This window comes from Psammomys obesus, unplaced genomic scaffold, assembly GCF_907164565.1.
Source record: "Psammomys obesus unplaced genomic scaffold, mPsaObe1.curated_primary_1811, whole genome shotgun sequence".
In the NCBI taxonomy this organism is placed as follows: domain Eukaryota; kingdom Metazoa; phylum Chordata; class Mammalia; order Rodentia; family Muridae; genus Psammomys; species Psammomys obesus.
The window spans coordinates 15,478,822-15,498,849 of NW_026591598.1; the positions used below are offsets into that span (position 1 = coordinate 15,478,822).

The following is a 20,028-nucleotide window of genomic DNA, read 5'->3' on the forward strand; positions in this document are numbered from 1 at the left end:
AAAAATTTTATTTATGAAGTGCTGTAACCTTAAATTCATTGGCTTTTTTAAAATTAACTGTTTAATGTATTTGTTGTATTGTGTGTGTGTTCTGTGTGTGTATACAAGAAGGTCAGAAGACAGTTCACAGGAGTTGGTTCTCACCTTGCACTGTGTGGGTTCTGGGGAACAAAATAAGTTTGTCATGCCCGGCAGCAAGAGCTATTTCACCAGCCCTGGGTCTTGTATAGCACTAGGACTGGCCTTGAAATCAGAATCCCTGCCTCACCTCTCAAGTGCTAGGATTAGAAAGCCACTACAACTGATAATTCGTTGTTACCAGTTGAAGGTGAAACTTGCTTTTCTTCTGTATGTTTCTTCTACCAAACATTTAGGTTACTTACATGCAGTTATAAGTTCATTTTTACTCTCCTTTCCTCCCCCATTATGTGTGAGCCTGCTAATCTCTAGAATCTTGGGCTCATTGTGGATTCAGACGGTTTCAAGAGCAGTTGTATGCAGCTTCTATCTGCCTGAAGAACCCTTGAACAGGGTAATTTCAGAGCTTTCTCTTTGGTATCTCATTGCAGAGCAATGGAGGTACCAAGCGGCAAAAGACATCCCAACAGGGGTATGTGGCCTACCAGAAGCAGGTCATCCGGCGGAGCACGCGGCACAGGAAGGTGCGAGGAGAGAAGGCTCTGCTGGTGTCTGCTAACCAGACACTAAAAGAACTGAAGATTCAGGTGAGGGAGATAAGTGTCTGTTCATGTCTGCTATACTCTCAAGGCCTCTGTGGATTCCTCTCTCGTCTATTGCATATAGCTATTTCCTGGGTCTGAGCTTTTACTAGTCTGCCTGCTCATGGCATTATAAGCCAGTAGGGGCGGCTTTTTTTTTGGTTTTTGTTTTTTGAGGTTAATGCCGTCGGTTAACATGCTCCCATTAATGTTTTTGTTTATGTGGTTTTATTTATTTTTTATTATAGGGTTTTTCTGTGTGGCCCTAGTTGTCTAGGAACTTCCTCTGTAGACCAGGCTGTCCTCAAAATCACAGAGAGCCGCCTGCTTCTGCCTTCCAAATGCTGAGATTAAAGGTGTGTGCCACCATACCAGGCTATTCATGTGAATTGTTTAAGAAGGGCATCTAAGGGCAAAAATACTTGAGCTGTGTGCATATGTACAGCATCAGGAGATCTGGTTAATCTCTCGGAGCAATCAAGGTTGTTCCAGGATAATTGTTCTCTCACATTACAGGCTGGTGTGTATTCTTTGACCCCTTAATAGGTATGTGAGTCTGTTGCCAGGATCTGCTGTGAAACCTGGGGAGAAACAGTATTGGGGGAACTCACTTAGGATGAGTCAGAAGCTCCCACCCACTTTGGTTTTGTTGTTTTATTTTCTATTTGGTTTGTATACATGCATGTCACCATGCGTGTGTGTTTACTCATGCATATGGAGACTAGAAGTCAGGAACCTTGGGTGCTTCGTGCCTGCAGAGAAGAGAAAACCATGTCTACAACTCACTGTAACTGAAGTTACAGATGGCAGTGAATAATCGTGTGTGCTAGGAATTGATCCTGAGTCGTCTTCTGCAAGACCCCAGATAATAAATTAGTAACTCTTAATCTCTGAGCCTTCTTTTTAGACCCTGAAATTGTTGTGTGTGCGTGCGATTACGCTTTTGCACACATAGAGACTAGAAGACACTTTTACATGGGTTCCAGTTGGGCTTCTTGGTTTTGGTTGGGTTTGATTTATGTTTGTTTTGTTTTTGACTCGGTTAGTCACTACCTTGCTCTGGCTGGTCTGGAGCTTACAGTGCAGACCAGCTCTCCAAGTTGTCTGCCTCTGCCTCCTGAAAGCTGGGACTGAATGAATAATTGTCTGCCTACTGAGCCATCTCACTAGCCTACCTTGGTGTTTGAGACAGTCTCTAATTGTCTGGGAGCCTGCCAGTAAGGTGTGGCCAGCGGATCAGCATCCACCCATCTCTGTTTCCTCAGCACTAGGATTACAAGTACACACTGCTACACCTAGTTTTAAATTATGGTTGGGGGGTGCATTACATGTGAGTACATAGGCCTGTAGAGTCCAGAAGATGCGGTTGGGAGCTGTCGAACATGTGTGCTGGGATATTAACTGCTGAGCCGTTTCTCTAGTTCCGTATTGATAACTTTTTGTTTATTTTTTATGGGATGCTTCACAAAATTTGTGGGTCATCCTTATACAGGGGCCATGCTAATCTCCATATTGTTCCAATTCTAGTATATGTGCTGCTGAAGTGAGCACATTTTTTTACTTATATCTATTATATATATATAAAGTTCTGAATATATGTGTGTGTACATCGAGTACATGCAGGAATCCTCTGAATTTAGAGGATATTGGATTCTCTGGAGCTAGAGTTTTAGGCAGATATGAGCCACTGTGGGTACTGGGAATTGACCTTATCCTCTACAAGAACAACAAGTGCTCTTAACTGACTGCCCCACACACCCTCAAGCTTGTACAAAAGTGCTTTTCCATTTTTGTTAACATTTGCTTGTTAATTTTGTGTGCGTGTAGTTCTGTGCAATAGAGGTCAGAGGACACTAGATATCTGGGGAAATTTGTTCTGTTCTTCAGTCAGGCAAATATTAGGAATATAAGGCAGATAGGTCATCGGGCATGGTGAAAGTTTGTTTACATGCTTGAGTCTTCTCACAGTGTCCTAGTGTGAGTCACTATTGCTGTGATGAAATGTAATGACCAAAAACAGTTTGGCTTACACATTGTAATACGTCACTTGAGGAAGTCAGGACAGGAACTCTAGGGCTTGGGCCTGGCAGCAGGAGCTCATGCAGTGGCCATGAAGGGGTGCTACTTATTGGTGTGGTCTCTGGGCCTTCCTCAGCCTTCTAATAGAACCCAGAACCACCAGCCCAACAGTGGCCCCACTAACATTAGGCTGGGCCCTCCCCCATAACCCACTAAGAAAATGCCTTATTACTGAGTCGTATGGAGACATTTTCTCAATTGAGGTTCCCTCCTTTTTAGATGATTCTAGCTTCTGTCAAGTTGACGTAGAATTAGCCAGCCCACAAGCTCCAATTAAAATTTTCTCTTATTTGCATGTATGTCTACTATGCCTAAGAGGGTTAGACATAGTGGAGGGTTCTTTGGAGCTGGTTGAAAGGCATTGTGAGACTGCAAGAACAATGCACTCTTAACCACGGAGACGTTCTTTCCAGCCCCTGCTCTTTGTTTTGTTTTTTTGAAGCGACCTTGCTATGTGTTCATGGTCATCTTGGAAATATGACTGAAATCCACTTAGAACAATGTTTCTGCCTCTCATTTCCTAGTACTTTTGGAGACATCCATTTGCTAGTTTTACATTTATTATTTACATACTTACTTATTTTGTGCTTATTTTGGATGTGGATATATGTATGGAGCATATATGCTGTGCTGTACTTGTGGCAGTCAAAGGACAACCTATGAGATTTGGTTCTCTCCTCCTGTGGGTACCCAGGGATCAAACTTGGCTCATTAGGCTTGGCAGAAATTGCCTTCACCCAGTGAGCCATCTCACTGGCCCTCATTTGCTAGGTTTTTAAGTCATATTTAACTCATATACAGTGGTCTTTTAAATTGTTGATTAATGCCCCCCCCCCCAAAAAAAAAAAAAACCACTTAACTCACAAGTCACACAGGGAATTACCTAAATGCTTTGTTATGGTACCAGTAAAAGTTCTATAAGTGTGACTTCCAATGGTGTGTCTCTAAACCTTGGCAGAAAGAGCTGATAAATTCAAGATGTCTGTGAAAAGCAATCTGGCCCCTGGGGTTTGAGTCACTGTTGGATCTCCAAAAGCTGACCACGCTTCCCTGTCTGCTGCCTTTATGTGGCAGCGCTCACTGGCGATGCATTTTTCTTGTTGCTGATATTTATCATTGTAATTGAGGCAAAAGTACAGGCTTCCTTTGAGGGTGTTATGTGTTCCAGATTGTCCTGAGAACAGCATTTCCCTTGGTTGAACCCACGGCTCTGAAAATAAACGTATTGGCATAATATCTTCCCTCTGTTGTTGTGCCCTTTACATCTGAGAAGCTTGTTTCCATCACCGGCTTTCTGCCTGTCAGTGGTAAACCTCGAGCATTCAAAACCTTTAAATTACAAAAGAGCCCCTGTGGATAAGGACGTTTCTAAAAGCCTGTTCTGCTCTTATTGTGGATCACTGTTTTTGAAGAATAAATCAGAAGGCAGCAGAAATAACCTCTCCACCTGGGAGCGTGTTACCTGCACGGATGAGCTGCTTCATGGCAGCAGCTGTTCAAATGAAACCCCACACGCGCTTTTCTTGGGTGATTTTTTTTTTTTTTCCCTTACTGCGTGTTTCCTCTTATCTCCCACTTTAGCTTCAAAGAGCACTGTGAATCAAACAGGACTGAAAGAAAAGGGTGGTAGGGTGGAATTTCCCCTTGCTGCTCAGTGGTGGCTTTAAAAGCATCAGCTGGCCATGACCCTTTTTCCACTGTAGCAGTGTGGGCATACCTGCGGTTCCTGGTGGTGCTGTGGGTGCTTTCTAATGTAGGATAGAGCCTTTTCTTTGGGCACGCTGCTCTGATGGGTGAATAGGATGACACCCCGTGCCTCAATGTAAGCACATGGTTGTAGATGCTTTACCATGTACTATTGTATAGAACCTTACAGCTGCTCTGGGGCTGGAGAGCTAGCTAAGTATAAAATAAAGTTGTTTTGCATAGTTGCTAGTTCATCTGGGAATTCTGTAATAGGTTTGTTGGTTTGGTTTCACTCTTCCACTTCCTATCTCTGGTCCCAAGTGTTGCTAGCTCTTCAGAAAGGGCAGTGTTTGGGCACAGGGTAAAGTGGCTGAAGCGCCTGCGTTTCCTTGCCTCCGTCATGGTGTGCTGACATTCGGTGCCTGTGCTGGCCACACAGCTGGGGAGTTACTGCCCATACACCCCGGCCATATTTGTCTGTCTTCCTCATCTCAGCCCCTGCTGTCCTCACACCTGTCCTGCAGACCTTGCTGGGGGTGTTCTGGTGTGTATTCCCAACATCTAGTTCAGGACTCGGCAGGTGCTGACTTAATGAATGCCGCTTCGAACACACTTATGTGTCTTGTCTGTACTATGAGCGCAGTGTGTCAGCCCCTCAGAACTGGTACTACTGTCTCGTTTGGTGCTTGTCCCATGGCATGGTGTAAGCATTTCAAGTGTGAAGAAGTGGTACCATCCCAAGTGGAATGATTATGACCTTCCCTATGTGAAGTCAGCATTATCTGTCTCAAAGCTCGGCTGCATGTGCTGGTGTGCCTGCTCCATGGTGGTGTGATGGTGTGGGTTGCCAGAGCCAGCCAGCCAGTTCTTCCTGCACAATAAGAAGTGTAGAGAAGAGAGGTTTGCTGCTTCAAGAAGGTCACTGGTGGAGTCATGACTGATCAGGCCTCTGTCTAGTCAGTCCCTGCTCAATCTCTGGGAGTTCATATCTTTTTTGAGAAGACTGGGTAGCATTTTTGCCTGGCCAAGGTTCTTATCTGTAGGTCATATTAAAGTCACTGCTGTGCTAAGCAGCTCTGTAGCCCTTACTTACATAGGTAGTTTAGGACTGATTTCCTACACAGCCTTTCTTTCTGCCCCATGAAATCTGGATGACTCCTTTAGCATTAGGGATAATGGCATAATAAAATAAGAATGGGTGTTACAAAATATATTTGAAGAGTATGTGTTGACTGAGTGTTATAAATGCATGCCTTTAATCCCAGCAGAGGTTGGGTAGATCTCTGACAACTGGAGGCCAGCATATCTTAAGTAGTGAGTTCTGGGGCCCCCAGTGCTACATAAAGTCAAAGCAAATGATTTGATTAAATAAAAAATTTGAAGTGATTCATTAAAATTATCTTTTCTGTTAAGAATAGAAAAGTGTCATTCTTGGTGCCTTTTCAAGATCACCCTCTGGATATAGTCACTACCCAGAAATGATTGAAACTGTTACTGCTGTTACTACTTTTTTGTGATATCAGGGATTGAACCCAGGGCCTTGTGCATGTTAGTTAGATGAGTGTGCTACCACTTAGACAGAACCTCACTAAATGACACTGGCTGGCCTTCATCTTGATTCTCCTGCCTCAGCCTCACAGGTGGTTGCAAATACAAGCCTGCTCTACCAAGCCTGGCTTAATTTTTTTTTTTTTTAACTTTATGAATATGGAAAGACTTTGAAGGAATTACTCATCGCAGTGTTTGGGTATGCCAGCGTTGGGGTTGGGCGTGCGGCCCTCTTCCTAAAGTCATATTTTAAGTTCCCAGAGACGCAACACTGAGTCTAAGAATATATGAAAATTCTGAGGTCTGAACAACACAGTCCAGGCTGTTCGCTAAAGAGGAAAAATGTTTAAAATGTCCAAGTGGCTTGTTAATTTAAACATAGTTGTTTTTGTTGGTTTGGTATCTGTCTGTGTGTATGCGTGTTTTGTTGTTCTGAGACAGGGTTGGGAGGGTTCCCTCGGACACTCTCTGACAACATGGCAGTGGGCTGGCTGCTTTTGTACTCTGGAGCCTTTTGTTTTTATTTTTATTTTTTATTTCTGTGATTTTTAGAATGTGTGTTTTATGTTTTCAAAGGGGACATGGGTTTCATTGTTTTCCTTTGTATAGACTTTGTTTCTTTTACATTGCCACAGATCATGCATGCATTTTCAGTCGCTCCCTTTGACCAGAATTTGTCAATTGATGGAAAGATTTTAAATGATGACTGTGCCACTCTTGGTACCCTCGGCGTCATTCCTGAGTCTGTCATTTTACTAAAGGTGAGTAGCAGCTGGTTGTTCCACTGTGGCCTCTGGGTGTCGGTGCTACACCCTTGGCTGGAGGATGGGTGCACAGTGGTGGTAGAGAAGCGTGGGTCCTTCCTGGGGAGGAGTTCTCGGGGTGAGGGGGCAGGAGCTTTTGTTCCTCTTTAATAGAGCCTGAGGGGGGACCAGCATACCACTTGGGTCTTGTACTCCTGAGTCACTCTGACTGTAGTGATGACAAAATACCAACCACTGCCTGTGCCCTAAGGAGACAAAAGGAGATGCCTCCTCTTGGTCCCCTTGGTACTTTTATGTAGTTTGGTGTCTGTGCTGTGAAGAGTCAGGATAAACAACACCACCAAGAAAATCCCCATCTCCCTGATTTCTCCTCGTTGATTTTTCTCTGACAAGGGGCCAGCTGCTCCAGACCATAGATCTATTTTTCATTCCACTCAGAGAGGCCAGGCGCCTGGGTCAGCACCCAAGATTGACAGTCAGCCCAGGAACCATTCTGAGCTCACCTTAGTGACCTGGTCTCTGGTTTTAATGTCTATGTGAGCCTCTCCTCATCTTCTTCTCTCATTCTTCTCTTTTGGTTGCTGTGTATACGCACATTCCTTAGGTGTTGTTTTGAGTCAGGGTCTGTATTGCCAAGGGTGGCCTCCTGGGTACTAGAATTACAGACTTGCACCACTGTGCCTGGATTGTTTTGTTTTTGACTAGCTAAAGAGTCTGCCCTTTAAAACAAAACCAACCCGGGTATGGGTGTATGAGTTCTTTGCAATGCTCCTCCCTTCAAGAAAGCGCAGAGGATATGTGTGTGCCCTGCAAAAGGATTGCTGACTCTGTGGCTACTGAAAATCTACATCTGTCATTTTAACAAAATGTCCTAGTTAGGTTTTTGTTGCTGTGATGAACACACGACCAAAGGCAACTTGGGAAGAAAGGTCATTTAGGCTTACAGTTGTAGTCTGTCACACAGGAGGGCAGGAGCTGTGGAGGAGCGCTGCTTACTGGCTTGAACCTCATGTCTTTTTTGAAACAGGGTCTCACAGCTGGGATGAAAGGCATGTGCCATGCCTAAGTACACCTGATTTCTTATACCACCAGGGACCACCTCCTCAGGGTCATTCTGTCGTTAATCAAGAAAGTATCTCTCAGAGGCATTTCCTCAAATAACTTCTCAAATAACTCTAGCTTGTATCAAACTGACAAAAACTGGCCAGGACACACAAATCTCATAGAGGCGAGCGGAGCCTCCTGTGATCTCATTAGATAGCTCTAGGCTTGGCCCTTTACTCACTTCAGCTTGGGCACAGCACAGTGGCTTGGCCTCCACTTCTGTATTGCTTCAGGGGCATGGGATGAGACTCCCTTTTCCAAAATACTTAGGGCCAGAGATCTTGCATCTTGAAATATTTGCATATATGTAATGAGATATTTCTCGTATACTCCATATAAACAACCTGGATGTGATTTCATACAGTATTTTTAGTGTTGGAACTGTGGCCCATCAAAGGAGTTTGGGTATGGAAATTTTGTACTTCAGATATCCTATCACAAGCTCAGAAAGAAAACTAAGCATTTTGGATTTTGAAATTAGTGATACCCTGTATCTGCTGTTAAGGAAGGGAGTAGGCTTAAGGCATATTGTTCAGATACAGGCAAAACTCCAATGGACTAATGGAGACTCTGGTCCAGGATGGAACTTGGCTTTGGATTTAGCGGGTGTCCAGTGTGTTTTAGGAAGAGTCATCTGAGACCTCATTAGCCCCGTCTTCCACTCCCCAAGTGCTCATTTTGTGGCATCTCTTGGCATCTTTTTGTTTCTGTGAAGGACCCTTTCTAGAAGGACCCTGCTGTACCAAACAACAATGCATTATGTGGTAGAGTAATTCCAAAGATGCCTGACCTGAGATTTGCATGTGTTTGTAATTCATCCCCCAGTTCTGATTCAGTGAGCTAGGATGACACAACAAAGCAGGCACATCTTTGTCTCTAGCAGGCCCAGCCCTTCCATGACGACTCTTTACTCTTCCCAGAACTGTAGTCTACAGTGAGATATTGGAGACCTGTTGAGTTGCTAAATCAACTTCGCGCCTCCAGAATGGCTCCATACAAGGCTTCTGCAGCCTGTCAAGAGCGAGGATCTGGACTGTCCTCAGCTTCTGTGTCTTTGCAGTTATCTCCCCTTAAACAGAGCTACTTCACACCTTGCCCATTTAAAGATGTGTTTAGGAGGAAGAAAGCAGTGCCCTGTCACATATAGTATGCCTTGAGTTGGCAGGGCATCTGAGAGTCGGAACAAGACCCCTCCTGCCCAGTACCAGCTGTTTGTATAAAGCTACGCAGCACTGAATGGTTGAGGAACGTTGTTCCTCAGTCGCCTGTGAAGCAGACTCCTGCTAATGGAGCAGCCCCAGCTGCTGGCCTGAGGGATCTAGGCTTGTTCCATTAAAACAGGTCTCTTTTCTAAATAGAAAACCCTTTGTGGACTGGCAGTACCACTTTGCTACCCTGAGGCTGGGACTTAGTAAAAGGGTAAGGACTGTGGGGCAGGCTTTGTAGCAGTATTGGAACCACAGGACAGGCTTCGGGTGACACGTGACTAGCCTGCTCAACCCCTTCTTCCATGTGGTTCTGAATTGTCTCCATTTGTTTTCTAGGCTGATGAACCAATTGCAGACTACGCTGCAATGGATGATGTCATGCAAGGTAAAACCAGTTTGCTTTCAGGAGCTGGAGATGAACCTAGGATGTGGAGGAGTAGATAGAAGCTGAAGTGTCCTGGCCTTTACTTTTATCCTTGGGGGGGGGGGGGGGGGGGGAGAAAGCTACTGCATGCTCTTAAGGGAGAACTTCCCGGTGTTAGTCATAGTGTGGGGTAAAGGTTTGGGAAGTGGAAAGCAGGGAGTACAGTCATTGTTTATTAACATGAGGAAACCTGAAAAAGGTAAGCCTTGGGTGTGTAAGAGGTCAAAAGAAAGTATGACCTACACAGGAATAGGAGGCTCTGCAGCTCCAAGGGTAGGTACACTTTATCCCCTTTTCACAAAAGCCCGTGTGAGAAACAGTTAGACAGCTGTGCACCCTGTGATCCTTCCCACTCATTCCATTCATATCTATGTCACCCCTTGTACACTGGGTACCTCAGAGGCTAGCTATAGTTCGTACTTCGGCACTTGGAAAAAATGTGCACTAAAGGAAGAGTGCCCTCCCCCTTAGTGTTCCAGTTCCGGTAGCCCAGTGCCAAGGGAATTCCTTCCAGGGAAACAGGCCAACATGAGAGAGTAAGTTACCGCTGGTAAGAAGCCAGTTAATCTCCCAAGACTGCTGTGAACCCACTGTGCCCAGTGATGGAGCTTTGTGGTAGTTTTACACTTTATAGGCTGAGTAGACAGCCAGTGTCACATGACAACTGAGGAACAAACTGAGAACATGAAAACAGTGGTGTCTTGAGCAAACTAAAAAGAAATATTGTAGAGTGCACCAGGAAACTTAAAAATGGCCTACATATAACTGGGCATAATACAGTCCTACAGTCCCAGCACTTGGAAATCAGAGACAGGAGGATTGTGAGCTCAAAGCCAGTCCTGGCTATATAACAAACCTTTTTCTATAAAACTAAGCAAAACCACAGAGAAAAATGGGTAAATGGTAGTTAGGCTATGTATAAAAGGGACATTTCTAGGAAAGAAAAAAAAAAAACAGGAATAAACTGACTCAGGGTATTCCACAGTGAAGAAGCAGGGCTGCTTTCTTAGGACAGATTTGGGAGGGTTCTGGCCCTTGCATCTACAGCTAGACAGACCAATTGTGCTCACTTGCCCGATGACTTAAACTCACAGAAAGCCTCCAAAGTTACCTGCCCGCATGCTATGTAGGGATGCAGTCTTAATCAAAGGGTTGATGACATGGTACGGAAGGATCAGACATGGGACTGGAAGTACTAGGAGATGGGAAAGTCGATTTCAGAGCCTGGATTGTGTGGCAGACAGTGTAGACACTGGTCCAAATTTGGGGCTGGGTATGGCTTTAGGATAAGCTTTCCACACGTGATGATGGAAGTGAAGTACCTAGATGCAGAAGCCAGGGCACACATGATCAGTGCAGGAGTTGCTGGGCTCAGGGCACAGGTCAGTGGAGAACACCAATGGCAGCTTGTAGGCAGACATGGCATTGCCAAGGCGGGGCAGGTGGGAGAAATGCTAAATGTTCTTCACTGGAAGGTAATCAGAGGCTGAGATATGGAACGTAATAGAAATGTGTTATTTAGAAAGAATGCTGAGCCAGGTGTGGTGGTTCATGCCTGTAATTCAGCACTTATATGTCTGAGACAGGAGAATTGCCCAAGTTGTAGGCCAGCCTGGTGTACATAGTATGAGATCCTGTCTCAAAAGTAATTAAAATAGAGGGCAGCAAGAGCTATACAGAGAAACCCTGTCTCAAAACAAACAAACCAAAAAACCGGCATAATTAAACTAGAACCAGAGAGGTGGTTAAAAGCACTTGTTTTGTTCTGCAACCATATGTAGCTCCATTTCCAGGGGCCTGTCTCCCTTTTGACTAATGCAGGTACCAGGCATGGATGGGGTCACAAAAATACACGCAGACAAAACACTCATACACATAGAAGTTAAACCTTCAAAAAAATAAAAGGGAAGGAAAATAAATATCAAAAGAGACTGCTATAGAGCCTCATGGTGGCTTTTACCAGTGGGGGTGGCAGGAGGCAGGACCAGAGGTCAGCTATGAATGAAGTCTTCTCCAGGCATTCCATAAGCATTTAGCTTTCTAAAGAAAGCTCATCAGCAATTGATTGCTATCATAGGTTCAAAAGAGTCATCCAGGTGACTAAGGCAATTAAAAGTTATTTTCAACTTATCATCTTGAAACATTGGCATGTTCTTGCTAACTGACAGGCTGTCTTTCACTCTGGAATCTTTTCTTTCTGCAGTTTGTATGCCGGAAGAGGGCTTTAAAGGTAAGGCATTTGTCATGCTTCCTCCATGCCACAGCCACAGTGTGGCTGCAATTTGATTTTAAAATTTAATCCAATCCAAGTCTCATGACTAAAATTAATTTTAGCTGAAAGCATTTTTGTTCCAGCTTCTCTCTTCAGCACTGAGATCAGGCCTGAGTGTGAGGATTCTTCCCTCATTTTCATTTTAGGGGAGGTTGGGATTTAATGAGTTTCATTTCTAGATTTATATTTAACCTTCTGCCCAGTGTTCCTATCAGTTCCATCTCAGCAGGGCAGCTAGTGTGTAACTGGTTAGAATTAGTGGTGGAAGACTTTGCAGAATTAAATCAGGTCAGTGCAGGGTTTCATTAATTATGAAGATTTTCCGCTGGAGACTACTTTTGACTCCTCAGCGTGGTGCTGTGCAGACCCTTGGCAGGTGCAGGCGCTGGGCTGGGCTGGGCTGGGCTGTGATTCTGCCCCAGTGAGATCGAGTCAAATGTCAGCGGCTCCTCTTTGGACAGTGACAAAGCTCCTGGCCTAAATACCATCTTCCTCCCTGTGTGGCTCTGTTGTCTGCATGTGAATGCCACGAACGAACTTGTGGTAGGATCTAAACAATACAAAAGCAAAAAATATACATATATATATATATATTTACTTACTTACTTACTTATTTATTTTATGGGCATGGCTGTGAAATGAAAGCATCGGTGAAACCCAGGTTAACTTGTGTGATGTGCATAGGAAACATGGCTGTCAACCAAACTGGGATTTCACTGAAAGCTTGGAGTCTGCTGGTATTTTGTGTTGATCTGTGCCAAGGACCCCTGTGTTCATTTGTTATAGTGGATATTCCCTGTTGACACATTTCTTGCCAGACAGAATACACAGACTCATAATTTTAGCCATCCTCCGTGTGTGCTCTATTTCAGGTACCGGTCTGCTTGGACATTAGTTTTTGACCACTTGCTGACTGCCAAGGAATGACCAGAAAGGAAGAAGAACTTGACATGTTAGGGCATTAAAGAAAATGTGGATTTAAGAATTAAACTTATTACCTGGCTCTTCCAAAAGGCAAATCTCCATTCAAAACAGACTGTCCCAATTGCCTTATGTCAAATAAAGCAGATTGCACTGATGGACATCAGACTTGAAGGAAATGTTTCAGATTTTCTATTTAAGTGGTGGTGGGAGGGAGGGGGTGAGTAAGGACTGAGCAAGCAGAGTAGCAGTAAGAGTAAATCATGTTTACACACGAGATTTAGAGTCCCAGGAGGGAATCAAGTCCTGGCTTCATACAGATGCCCTGGTCAGGAGCGGATTTGTGTTGCAGTACATGGACCAGCATCCTGCTCTGAACTCCAGATGACTGTCTAGAGACACAACCTGCTAAACAATACCTGTGTTTAAACCATACTCATCTTTGAATAAAGCATGAAAGTGAAGGACTTGTCAACATGGAACATATCTTCAGAGCTCTACTTCTGCAGGTCAGCCACAGCCCTGCCACCTGCTCGCTGTGTCAGCGCTGGGTAGAGGGCATCTGTATTTTTTTTTGTCAAGCCAGGGACTGTCTCAGTTTTCCTCCATCATTTCAGAGATGGTAGGAAATGTTCAGTGTGTAGTGGCAACAAAGCAAGTATTCCCTGAACATTTGAAAAACACGACGGAAGAATACAAGCTGGACAGAAGCTCAGTAGGACAACACGGGGTTTTCATAGACTCGGTCATCCCATTCTTCAGCTCCGCTTTCCTCGGGACCTCACTTCTCTTTCTGAAAACCATTCTTAGGACATGCCCCTAGGGGGTTTGAAAAGAGTGTACAGGGTGTGCTGTCTCATCCAGCTCAGGACTAAATAGTCTAAGCAGCATCTGTGTCTGCAGAAACAAAGGTTTTACCAGAGCGTGGGGTTGGGTTGCGTTGATTGGCTTTTAGTGTTTTCCCTATTGAGTGGATATGTTTGTGGCTCAGATGGTAACATAATCCTTTTGTTAATTTTTTTTTTTTCTTTTTAAACCTCTAGTTTGTCCAAAATCTTTAACTGGTGTATAAGAGCTGATTTCAACATTAGCATATTTTGATAGCTTTCTGCCAGTGCTTATGGCTGCTGAGTAAAACTCCCAATGTGGTGTTTGTATTTGCAATAAAGAGTGTTGTGGAGGTGGAGAAAAGTCTGGGGCAGAGCCAGAGAGCTGCACACCTTCCCGGACAGAGCTCCTGCCTTCGGACACAGGGACTCAAGTGACCCTGGTTTCCAGATCCCTCCTTTACTGAGCACCACAGAGATGGGACCAAACCTCACCTGAAAGAGCTTACCCTTTCCCAAGGCCAAGATGAGTAAAATGTCACCAAGTATGTGACAAATGACCTTTACCGTCCATACAAAAAAGCCTGGAGTTTGTGGCCGTGTGACAGAGCCTCAGCACCCCAAAAAGGTCGTGGGGATAAGTGACAAGCTGTGGTTCCCTCCTTTCCCTGGGATTTGGTGTGCACAAGCCAGTAGTTGTGACACTTGTAAGGTGTGCTGCATAGGCATCCTTCCTTTCCTTCACATGATGGTAACAAAGAAATAGCCCTTAACCCTAGGCAGACAGGTGCAGGTGGGCACACCCAGCCTCGTCGTGCTGGAACGTGCTTCGTCTGCCCCAGCAACCTGTGTGGCTCCTCCAGGCCCTTAATTGGAGCTGTAGCTCAGGCCCCCACCACTGAACAAGACCACTCCTGAGAAGCCTGGGATCCCTGGGCTGCAGTTTCTTCACAGCTTGAAGCAGACAAATCTCAGAGAATGTGCACTTGTATTTAACAGCCGCCATGTTCCTGCGTACTAATACATGCCTTTTGGTTATCTTCTGAGCTGGGATGACCTTAAAGCGCAGGCTAGCTGTTCTACTGGGTTCTAAAGCTGCACTCAGAAACCACTTAAAGCCAGATCATGACACTCCAGGCTTCCCCGTAGTAGGCTTCCTTTTTCTTTCCCAGACAGGGTCTGCTGTAACCCAGGCTGGCCTTGGAGTCACTGTATAACCAGGACAACCTTAACTTCTGATCTTCCTGCTGCTTCCTCCCAGGTGCTGGGATTGCAGGCATGTGGCCACTGTGACAGGTTTCATGTGGTGTGCTAAAGCCCAAGCTCAGGGCTTCGTGCACGCTAGATAAGCATACTGACCTACACCCCCAGCTCTCCTCTGTACATTTCTGATCATTCTTTAATCCCAAGCAAATGTGTAGTCTTCTATGCTTAAATGGTTCTTTTGCCATTATCAGACATGTAGGCTATCATTTGAAGTCTTACTCCCTGAGAAAACCACCTTTTCTGTATTTATGAACTTTACTGTTGAAAATCACTGTTAACCTTTCTGCCAAATTAAAGACACTTGTGTCTCTGTTTCCACCGACCTTTAGTCCAGAGTGAGTTCTTTGTCCTTATACCTGTTTGGTGTTGGTCTCCGGTCCCAGGTTTGATCAGATCCTGGTCAACACCAGGCACTGATACTCTACCTGCTTAGCCTGTTTTTGATACGTAGGGAATGGTTTGTCTCTGTACGGAGCAGGGAATCCCATCTTTCCTGTTGGAGACTAGCTGGGTAGGCCACCAAGTGCTCGGGGTACAGGGCGGTAGGACAGTGTGGCTGTGTGGAGAATTAACCAGGCACATTAAGTTCCAGATCCCTAACGAGAAAGACAAACTCTGAACAGCTGTTTCCCTGGGGCAGTTCCTCCCTGATGGCAAGGTGGTGATGGATGATGGCTGGTGTGTACAGAGGAAGGATCCACCTTTGTTTCCCAGTAATTCCAGCCTTGCCTTTGCTAGCATGAAAAGCTCATTCCTGAGTACCTGCTGCCATCTTCATCCCAGTGTTCGTACATGCTGTTGGGGAAAATGCTTGTGATGGGAACTTCAATTTGTCTGATAGTATTGAGGGATCCAGAAGCCATCCAGCCAAGCTTCCTGCTCAGGCTTCACTGAGAATTTCAGTATACCTTGTGCTACGAGCCCTGCAGGCTGCAGTGATGGCTGGGCAGGTGTTCGTTGGCCTTTTTCATAGATCTTCCCCTTTAGCCCGTTAAGTATCACCAGAGCCAGAGCTCACTGCTGCCTGACATTCAAAACCTGGTTAGACTGTGCCTTTCTGATGGGCAGTTCTTACCCCCAGAAGGGCAGCTTCCTTCAGTTCTGAGTGCTGTTGCCAAGAACATCAAAAGCACTTGCCTGGAACAGCAGAAGCAAGGCTGTGCAGGCACGAGCGTGCCTGTTGGTGCTTCATGGGTACTCCCTGGCCTGAGAGCAGAGTGGCTTTTCTTTGTGGATTGTTGAAGGTTAGCAAGTAATAATTCAAGAGCATAGGGCTGGAAACAGGTTTTCTTCTGTGTTCCTTGACACGCTCCAGAAGCAGTCGTAGGAAATGAGGGGTGGAGTCATTGTCACATGCTGGAGGTCTAGGTCCTTTTCAGGCTGATATTGTCTGCCTTCAGGATTTAGACCTGTGTGGTCTTGTCACTGGCCCAGCCTTTGCTGTGTCCTATCCAGGGGAGGCAAGATCAAGGTTGATCCTCAAGTAGGTACTTACTCAGTATAATTTTTGGATTTTTGAGACACTGTTTCTCTTTGTGGTTCTGGCTACCCTGGAACTGGCTCGGTAAACCAGACTGCCCTCCAAGTTAGAGATCTGCCTGCCTCTGCTGTGCAGAGATTAAAGATGCCACTCCCAGTCTTTTGTTTGTTTGTTTGTTTATTTTTTGGTTTCTTAGGCACAGGGCCTTACTAGGGAGCACAGCCCAGCCTTGAACTTGACCCAGCCTCCACAGTGTTGGAAGTATGGTGTGGGCTACCATTTCCTGCTTGTATTGCTTTTTATTTACTCCCTCCCCCCCCCCTTTTCCTTTTTGGAACAAGTGTCCTTCCCCTCGTTTTATTTGAGATAGGGTTTCTCTCCTTGGCAAACCTGGACTCAATTTATAGTCCAGGCTGGCCTTGAACCCAGAAATCTGCCTGCTTCTGCCTCCCTGAGTGCTGGGATTAAAGGCGTGCACTATCACACTGGGCTTGGGGACAGGGTCTTCTGTAGCCAGTGATGACCTTGACCTAAAACTGTAGCCAGTGATGACCTTGAATTTCTCCTCTTCCTGCCTGCAGGAGTCCAGGTATGCACCAGGCCAGCACTCTTAACGACTGAGTATGGCCTTATAGTCATCTGCTCCCTCCCCCACCACCAACAGATACAGTGAAAGAAATTTACTGTGCTAGCTTGGCCAGTACCTCAGGCAGCCAGGCCTGTCACTGAAATTGCCGTTGGACTCAGAGGAGCCAGCCCTGTAGCAGCAACTATTGTGGCTGCTGGGTTCCAGATCTAGGCTAGTGCTGCCAGACCAGGCAGGCCCTAGGCCACAGGAAATGGGGACATAGTCCAGAGAAGCCACTGCCTGGGTTGGACCATGGCCGGCTGGCACACTGGCCTCTGCACACTTGTATCTGGGTGTTCCTGCCCCTGCCATTCCTGTTTTTTGTAACCAAGGGCAACCAGCTCCTCTTAATGATCCTGGACAAATGTGTGCCTGGTTGAACATCCGGAAGCTTGTTGTATACACATTATGGAACATGTTCCCTGCCGGGTGGAAGGAGAAAGTGGGGCCTCCTGTGAGGTTCAGCCCTGTTCCCACACTCAGCAACTCTCTGGAGGGGGCTCCAGGTGTGTGTTTGGAAAGTTGCCAAATGGCTGCCTCTGAGGACCTGTCAAATCAACCAGAGCCTGGTTCCCCGGTTGAAAGGGGTGACAAGTTGTGCTGGGTTGCCAGGTTCTGGAACTAGAGTGTGCTATTTCTTCAACTGGGAGCCAGAGTTCGGCCAAAATAAGTGTACCTAATAGCTACCATCACAGGGAAAGCATCTTAATTGTGGGCTAGCCTAGGCTCCTGCCAGAGCCTGGTCGCCTTCCTTGCCAGCCTTGGCCATAGTTTTCTTAGGGTCCGCAGGTGTTCTTCAGTGAGCACATCTGAGACTAGAGCTCTTTGGTTGTGTCAACAGCCCCTTTTGTAAGACTCCTGTTATGTATAGCCCCTAGGCCTCTCTGCCCAGCATGTCTGGAGGGTTCTAGCATGCCTCTTTTCCTGTGGGAAGTCCCTGCCTTCCTTTTCTTCAGTTTGTCAGAGCTGGGTGGAGGTAAGTGTCCTTCCCAAGGGGTGTCATTTCTGTCTTAGGACACACACAGCCTTTTGGAGGCTGTAAATGTGCCATATATATATTTCCATTCTCCAGTCTCAGCTGTCAAGGCATTTGAAGCCAGCTTTTCTTTTCTTTTTTTTTTTAAGTGTTTGCGAAGGCAAGGTGGTGGCTGGGTGGGAGCACGGTAAGGAAAAGAAAGCTTGTGCCTAGGGGCAGCCATGCGTGAGTGGTCAGTGTTGAGTGGTTTGGATTGAAATAGGCCAAAGAAAGCAAGGCTCCAGGGCCTTTGTCCAATCTTCCCTTCAATCCATGCCAGGCTGTGTACCCAGCCCCCTTCATAGGCACATGTTGTCTCCTCCCCAGGGGCTCTGGCCATCTTAAGAATGGCACCCTCCAGGACCCACAAGAGATTATAAACCTCTCATTGAAGAGGCTTTCTACAAAGAGGAAAAGGCTGTAATTGAAAAGCTCCTTGTTTCTAAGGAAGAAAAAGACCTGGAACAGAAAAGCCTCCATTCTTTACCCACCCAGTGTCAGGCATGAGCAGTTCCCCCTTGCAAATCAGAAACTCCAGGAGCTTTGACCCTCTGGGTCCAGGGCATGGAAGGACAAAGGCCCGTGACAGTGCAGCTGAGCTTTTTGCTTGATGCAGGATTTGTTTTGTCCTTTGAGACAAGGTCTTAATAAATGCCTGAGAGATGACCTTGAGTCTTCTTCATCTAACCCCTGAGTGCTGGGATCACAGGCCCGAGTTGCCATGCCTAGTTCATATGGTGGTGGGCATCGGACCTAAGGTCTCATGAGACTAAGCAAGCACTCTACCAACTGAGCTGTCTTTCCCTAGTGATGAGTTAGTTATTGTTGGAGTACTGAAGACTCAACCCCAGACCATGCCCGTGCACACTGGGCAAGTGCTCTACCACTGACTACCCTTTAGGCCTCCATTGGTCTGTTTTGTTTTGACTTTTAAGCTAGGCGTGATGACTCATACATTTAATCCCAGCACTCGAGGCAGAAGCAGAGGCAGATGGATATCTCTTGAGTTCAAGACCAGCCTGGTCTACATAGGGAATTCCAGGACAGCCCTGTCCAAAAAAGAGAGGCAGTCACAGGGTCTTGTTGAGTTATCCAGGGAATTCTTGAATTTGGAGTAACTCAGGCAAGCTTTAAACATGGGATCTCCTTACCTACCAGGGAACGAGCATTACAGGTCTGAACCATCAGATCCAGCTCTCCTGTGTATTTCTGCACCACCCCACTGCCTCTGTCTGGACCCAGAGAGGATAGATACTTCAGTCTAATAAACACCGCCTGGAGCAGGCTGTTGTACATCCGTCTGTCTGCAGGGCCTTTTGTCAAATTGCTTATCACATGGTTGGGGAGGGAAGAGGCCTCAACTGGGAAAGGAATTGGAGAAGCAGGAAGAGGCACAGGAACTGTGCTTGGAACTGAATTCAAGGTTCTGCCCTGCTGTGTACAAAAAGCCAAAGGATGCCAAGGAGAACCCTGGGATTTGGACTTCTGAGGTGGGTGAAGCTAGTCCACCACACACTGGCCAGAAGGTATGTAGGGATTTGGTTGTCATTTCCCAGTTACGACTGGTTCCACCAAGCATCGCCAAGATCCAGGTTCCACACATCAGCCCTGGCAGAGACGGTTGCCCCCACACTGCAGGGTCCCAGCTCCGTAATATCTGTATTCAATTTCCTCATTTCATAGCTCTGAGCCCTGGGGTGTTTCTCTGTAGAAAGTCAGAGGGCCCACCGAAGTGCTGTCCGGGAGCCTCCTCAGTGCCTCGGCCTCAGTGCCTCAGCCGGCTGCGGGCCACCACGTCAGCAGCACCGGCGCTGGAAAAGCTGGTGTTCAGACCCCAGGTGCTCTGCAGTCTTTCCGTTCGTGTGTGGTTCTGGGCTGCAGCCTCCACCCGACCTCACTGCCGGGAGAGCTTGCTGGGAGAGAACGTGGTCACTCCACTACTCAGCCTTTTTCCTGGGGGCGGGGGGAGGACGGCATGAGAGATTTTTCTCTAATCTCCCTTGAGGTGAGCGATGGTCCCTGGGGGTCTGAAATCTGGCCAAGTCCTGCAAGCAGATGGTGTAAGGATTGCCAAAGACCCAGATCAT

The 20,028-nt window shown here is 46.2% G+C and overlaps 1 protein-coding gene and 1 non-coding gene across 2 annotated transcripts in view; one reads left to right on the plus strand and one right to left on the minus strand.

Moving 5' to 3' along the window:
* Usp48 (ubiquitin specific peptidase 48) overlaps positions 1-15,140 on the plus strand; it is a 70,348-nt gene extending 55,208 nt beyond the window's left edge. The window contains exons 24-28 of the mRNA XM_055611007.1: positions 570-725; positions 6,668-6,793; positions 9,445-9,493; positions 11,736-11,762; positions 12,677-15,140. Coding sequence (XP_055466982.1) covers positions 570-725; positions 6,668-6,793; positions 9,445-9,493; positions 11,736-11,762; positions 12,677-12,699 — 381 coding nt within the window. The 3' untranslated portion in view covers positions 12,700-15,140. The remainder of the gene's footprint in view (positions 1-569; positions 726-6,667; positions 6,794-9,444; positions 9,494-11,735; positions 11,763-12,676) is intronic.
* Positions 2,166-2,270, minus strand: LOC129680012 (U6 spliceosomal RNA). Its single transcript, XR_008720611.1, has one exon. It is a non-coding gene; the product is annotated as a U6 spliceosomal RNA (small nuclear RNA).
* Positions 15,141-20,028: the final 4,888 nt, after the last annotated feature.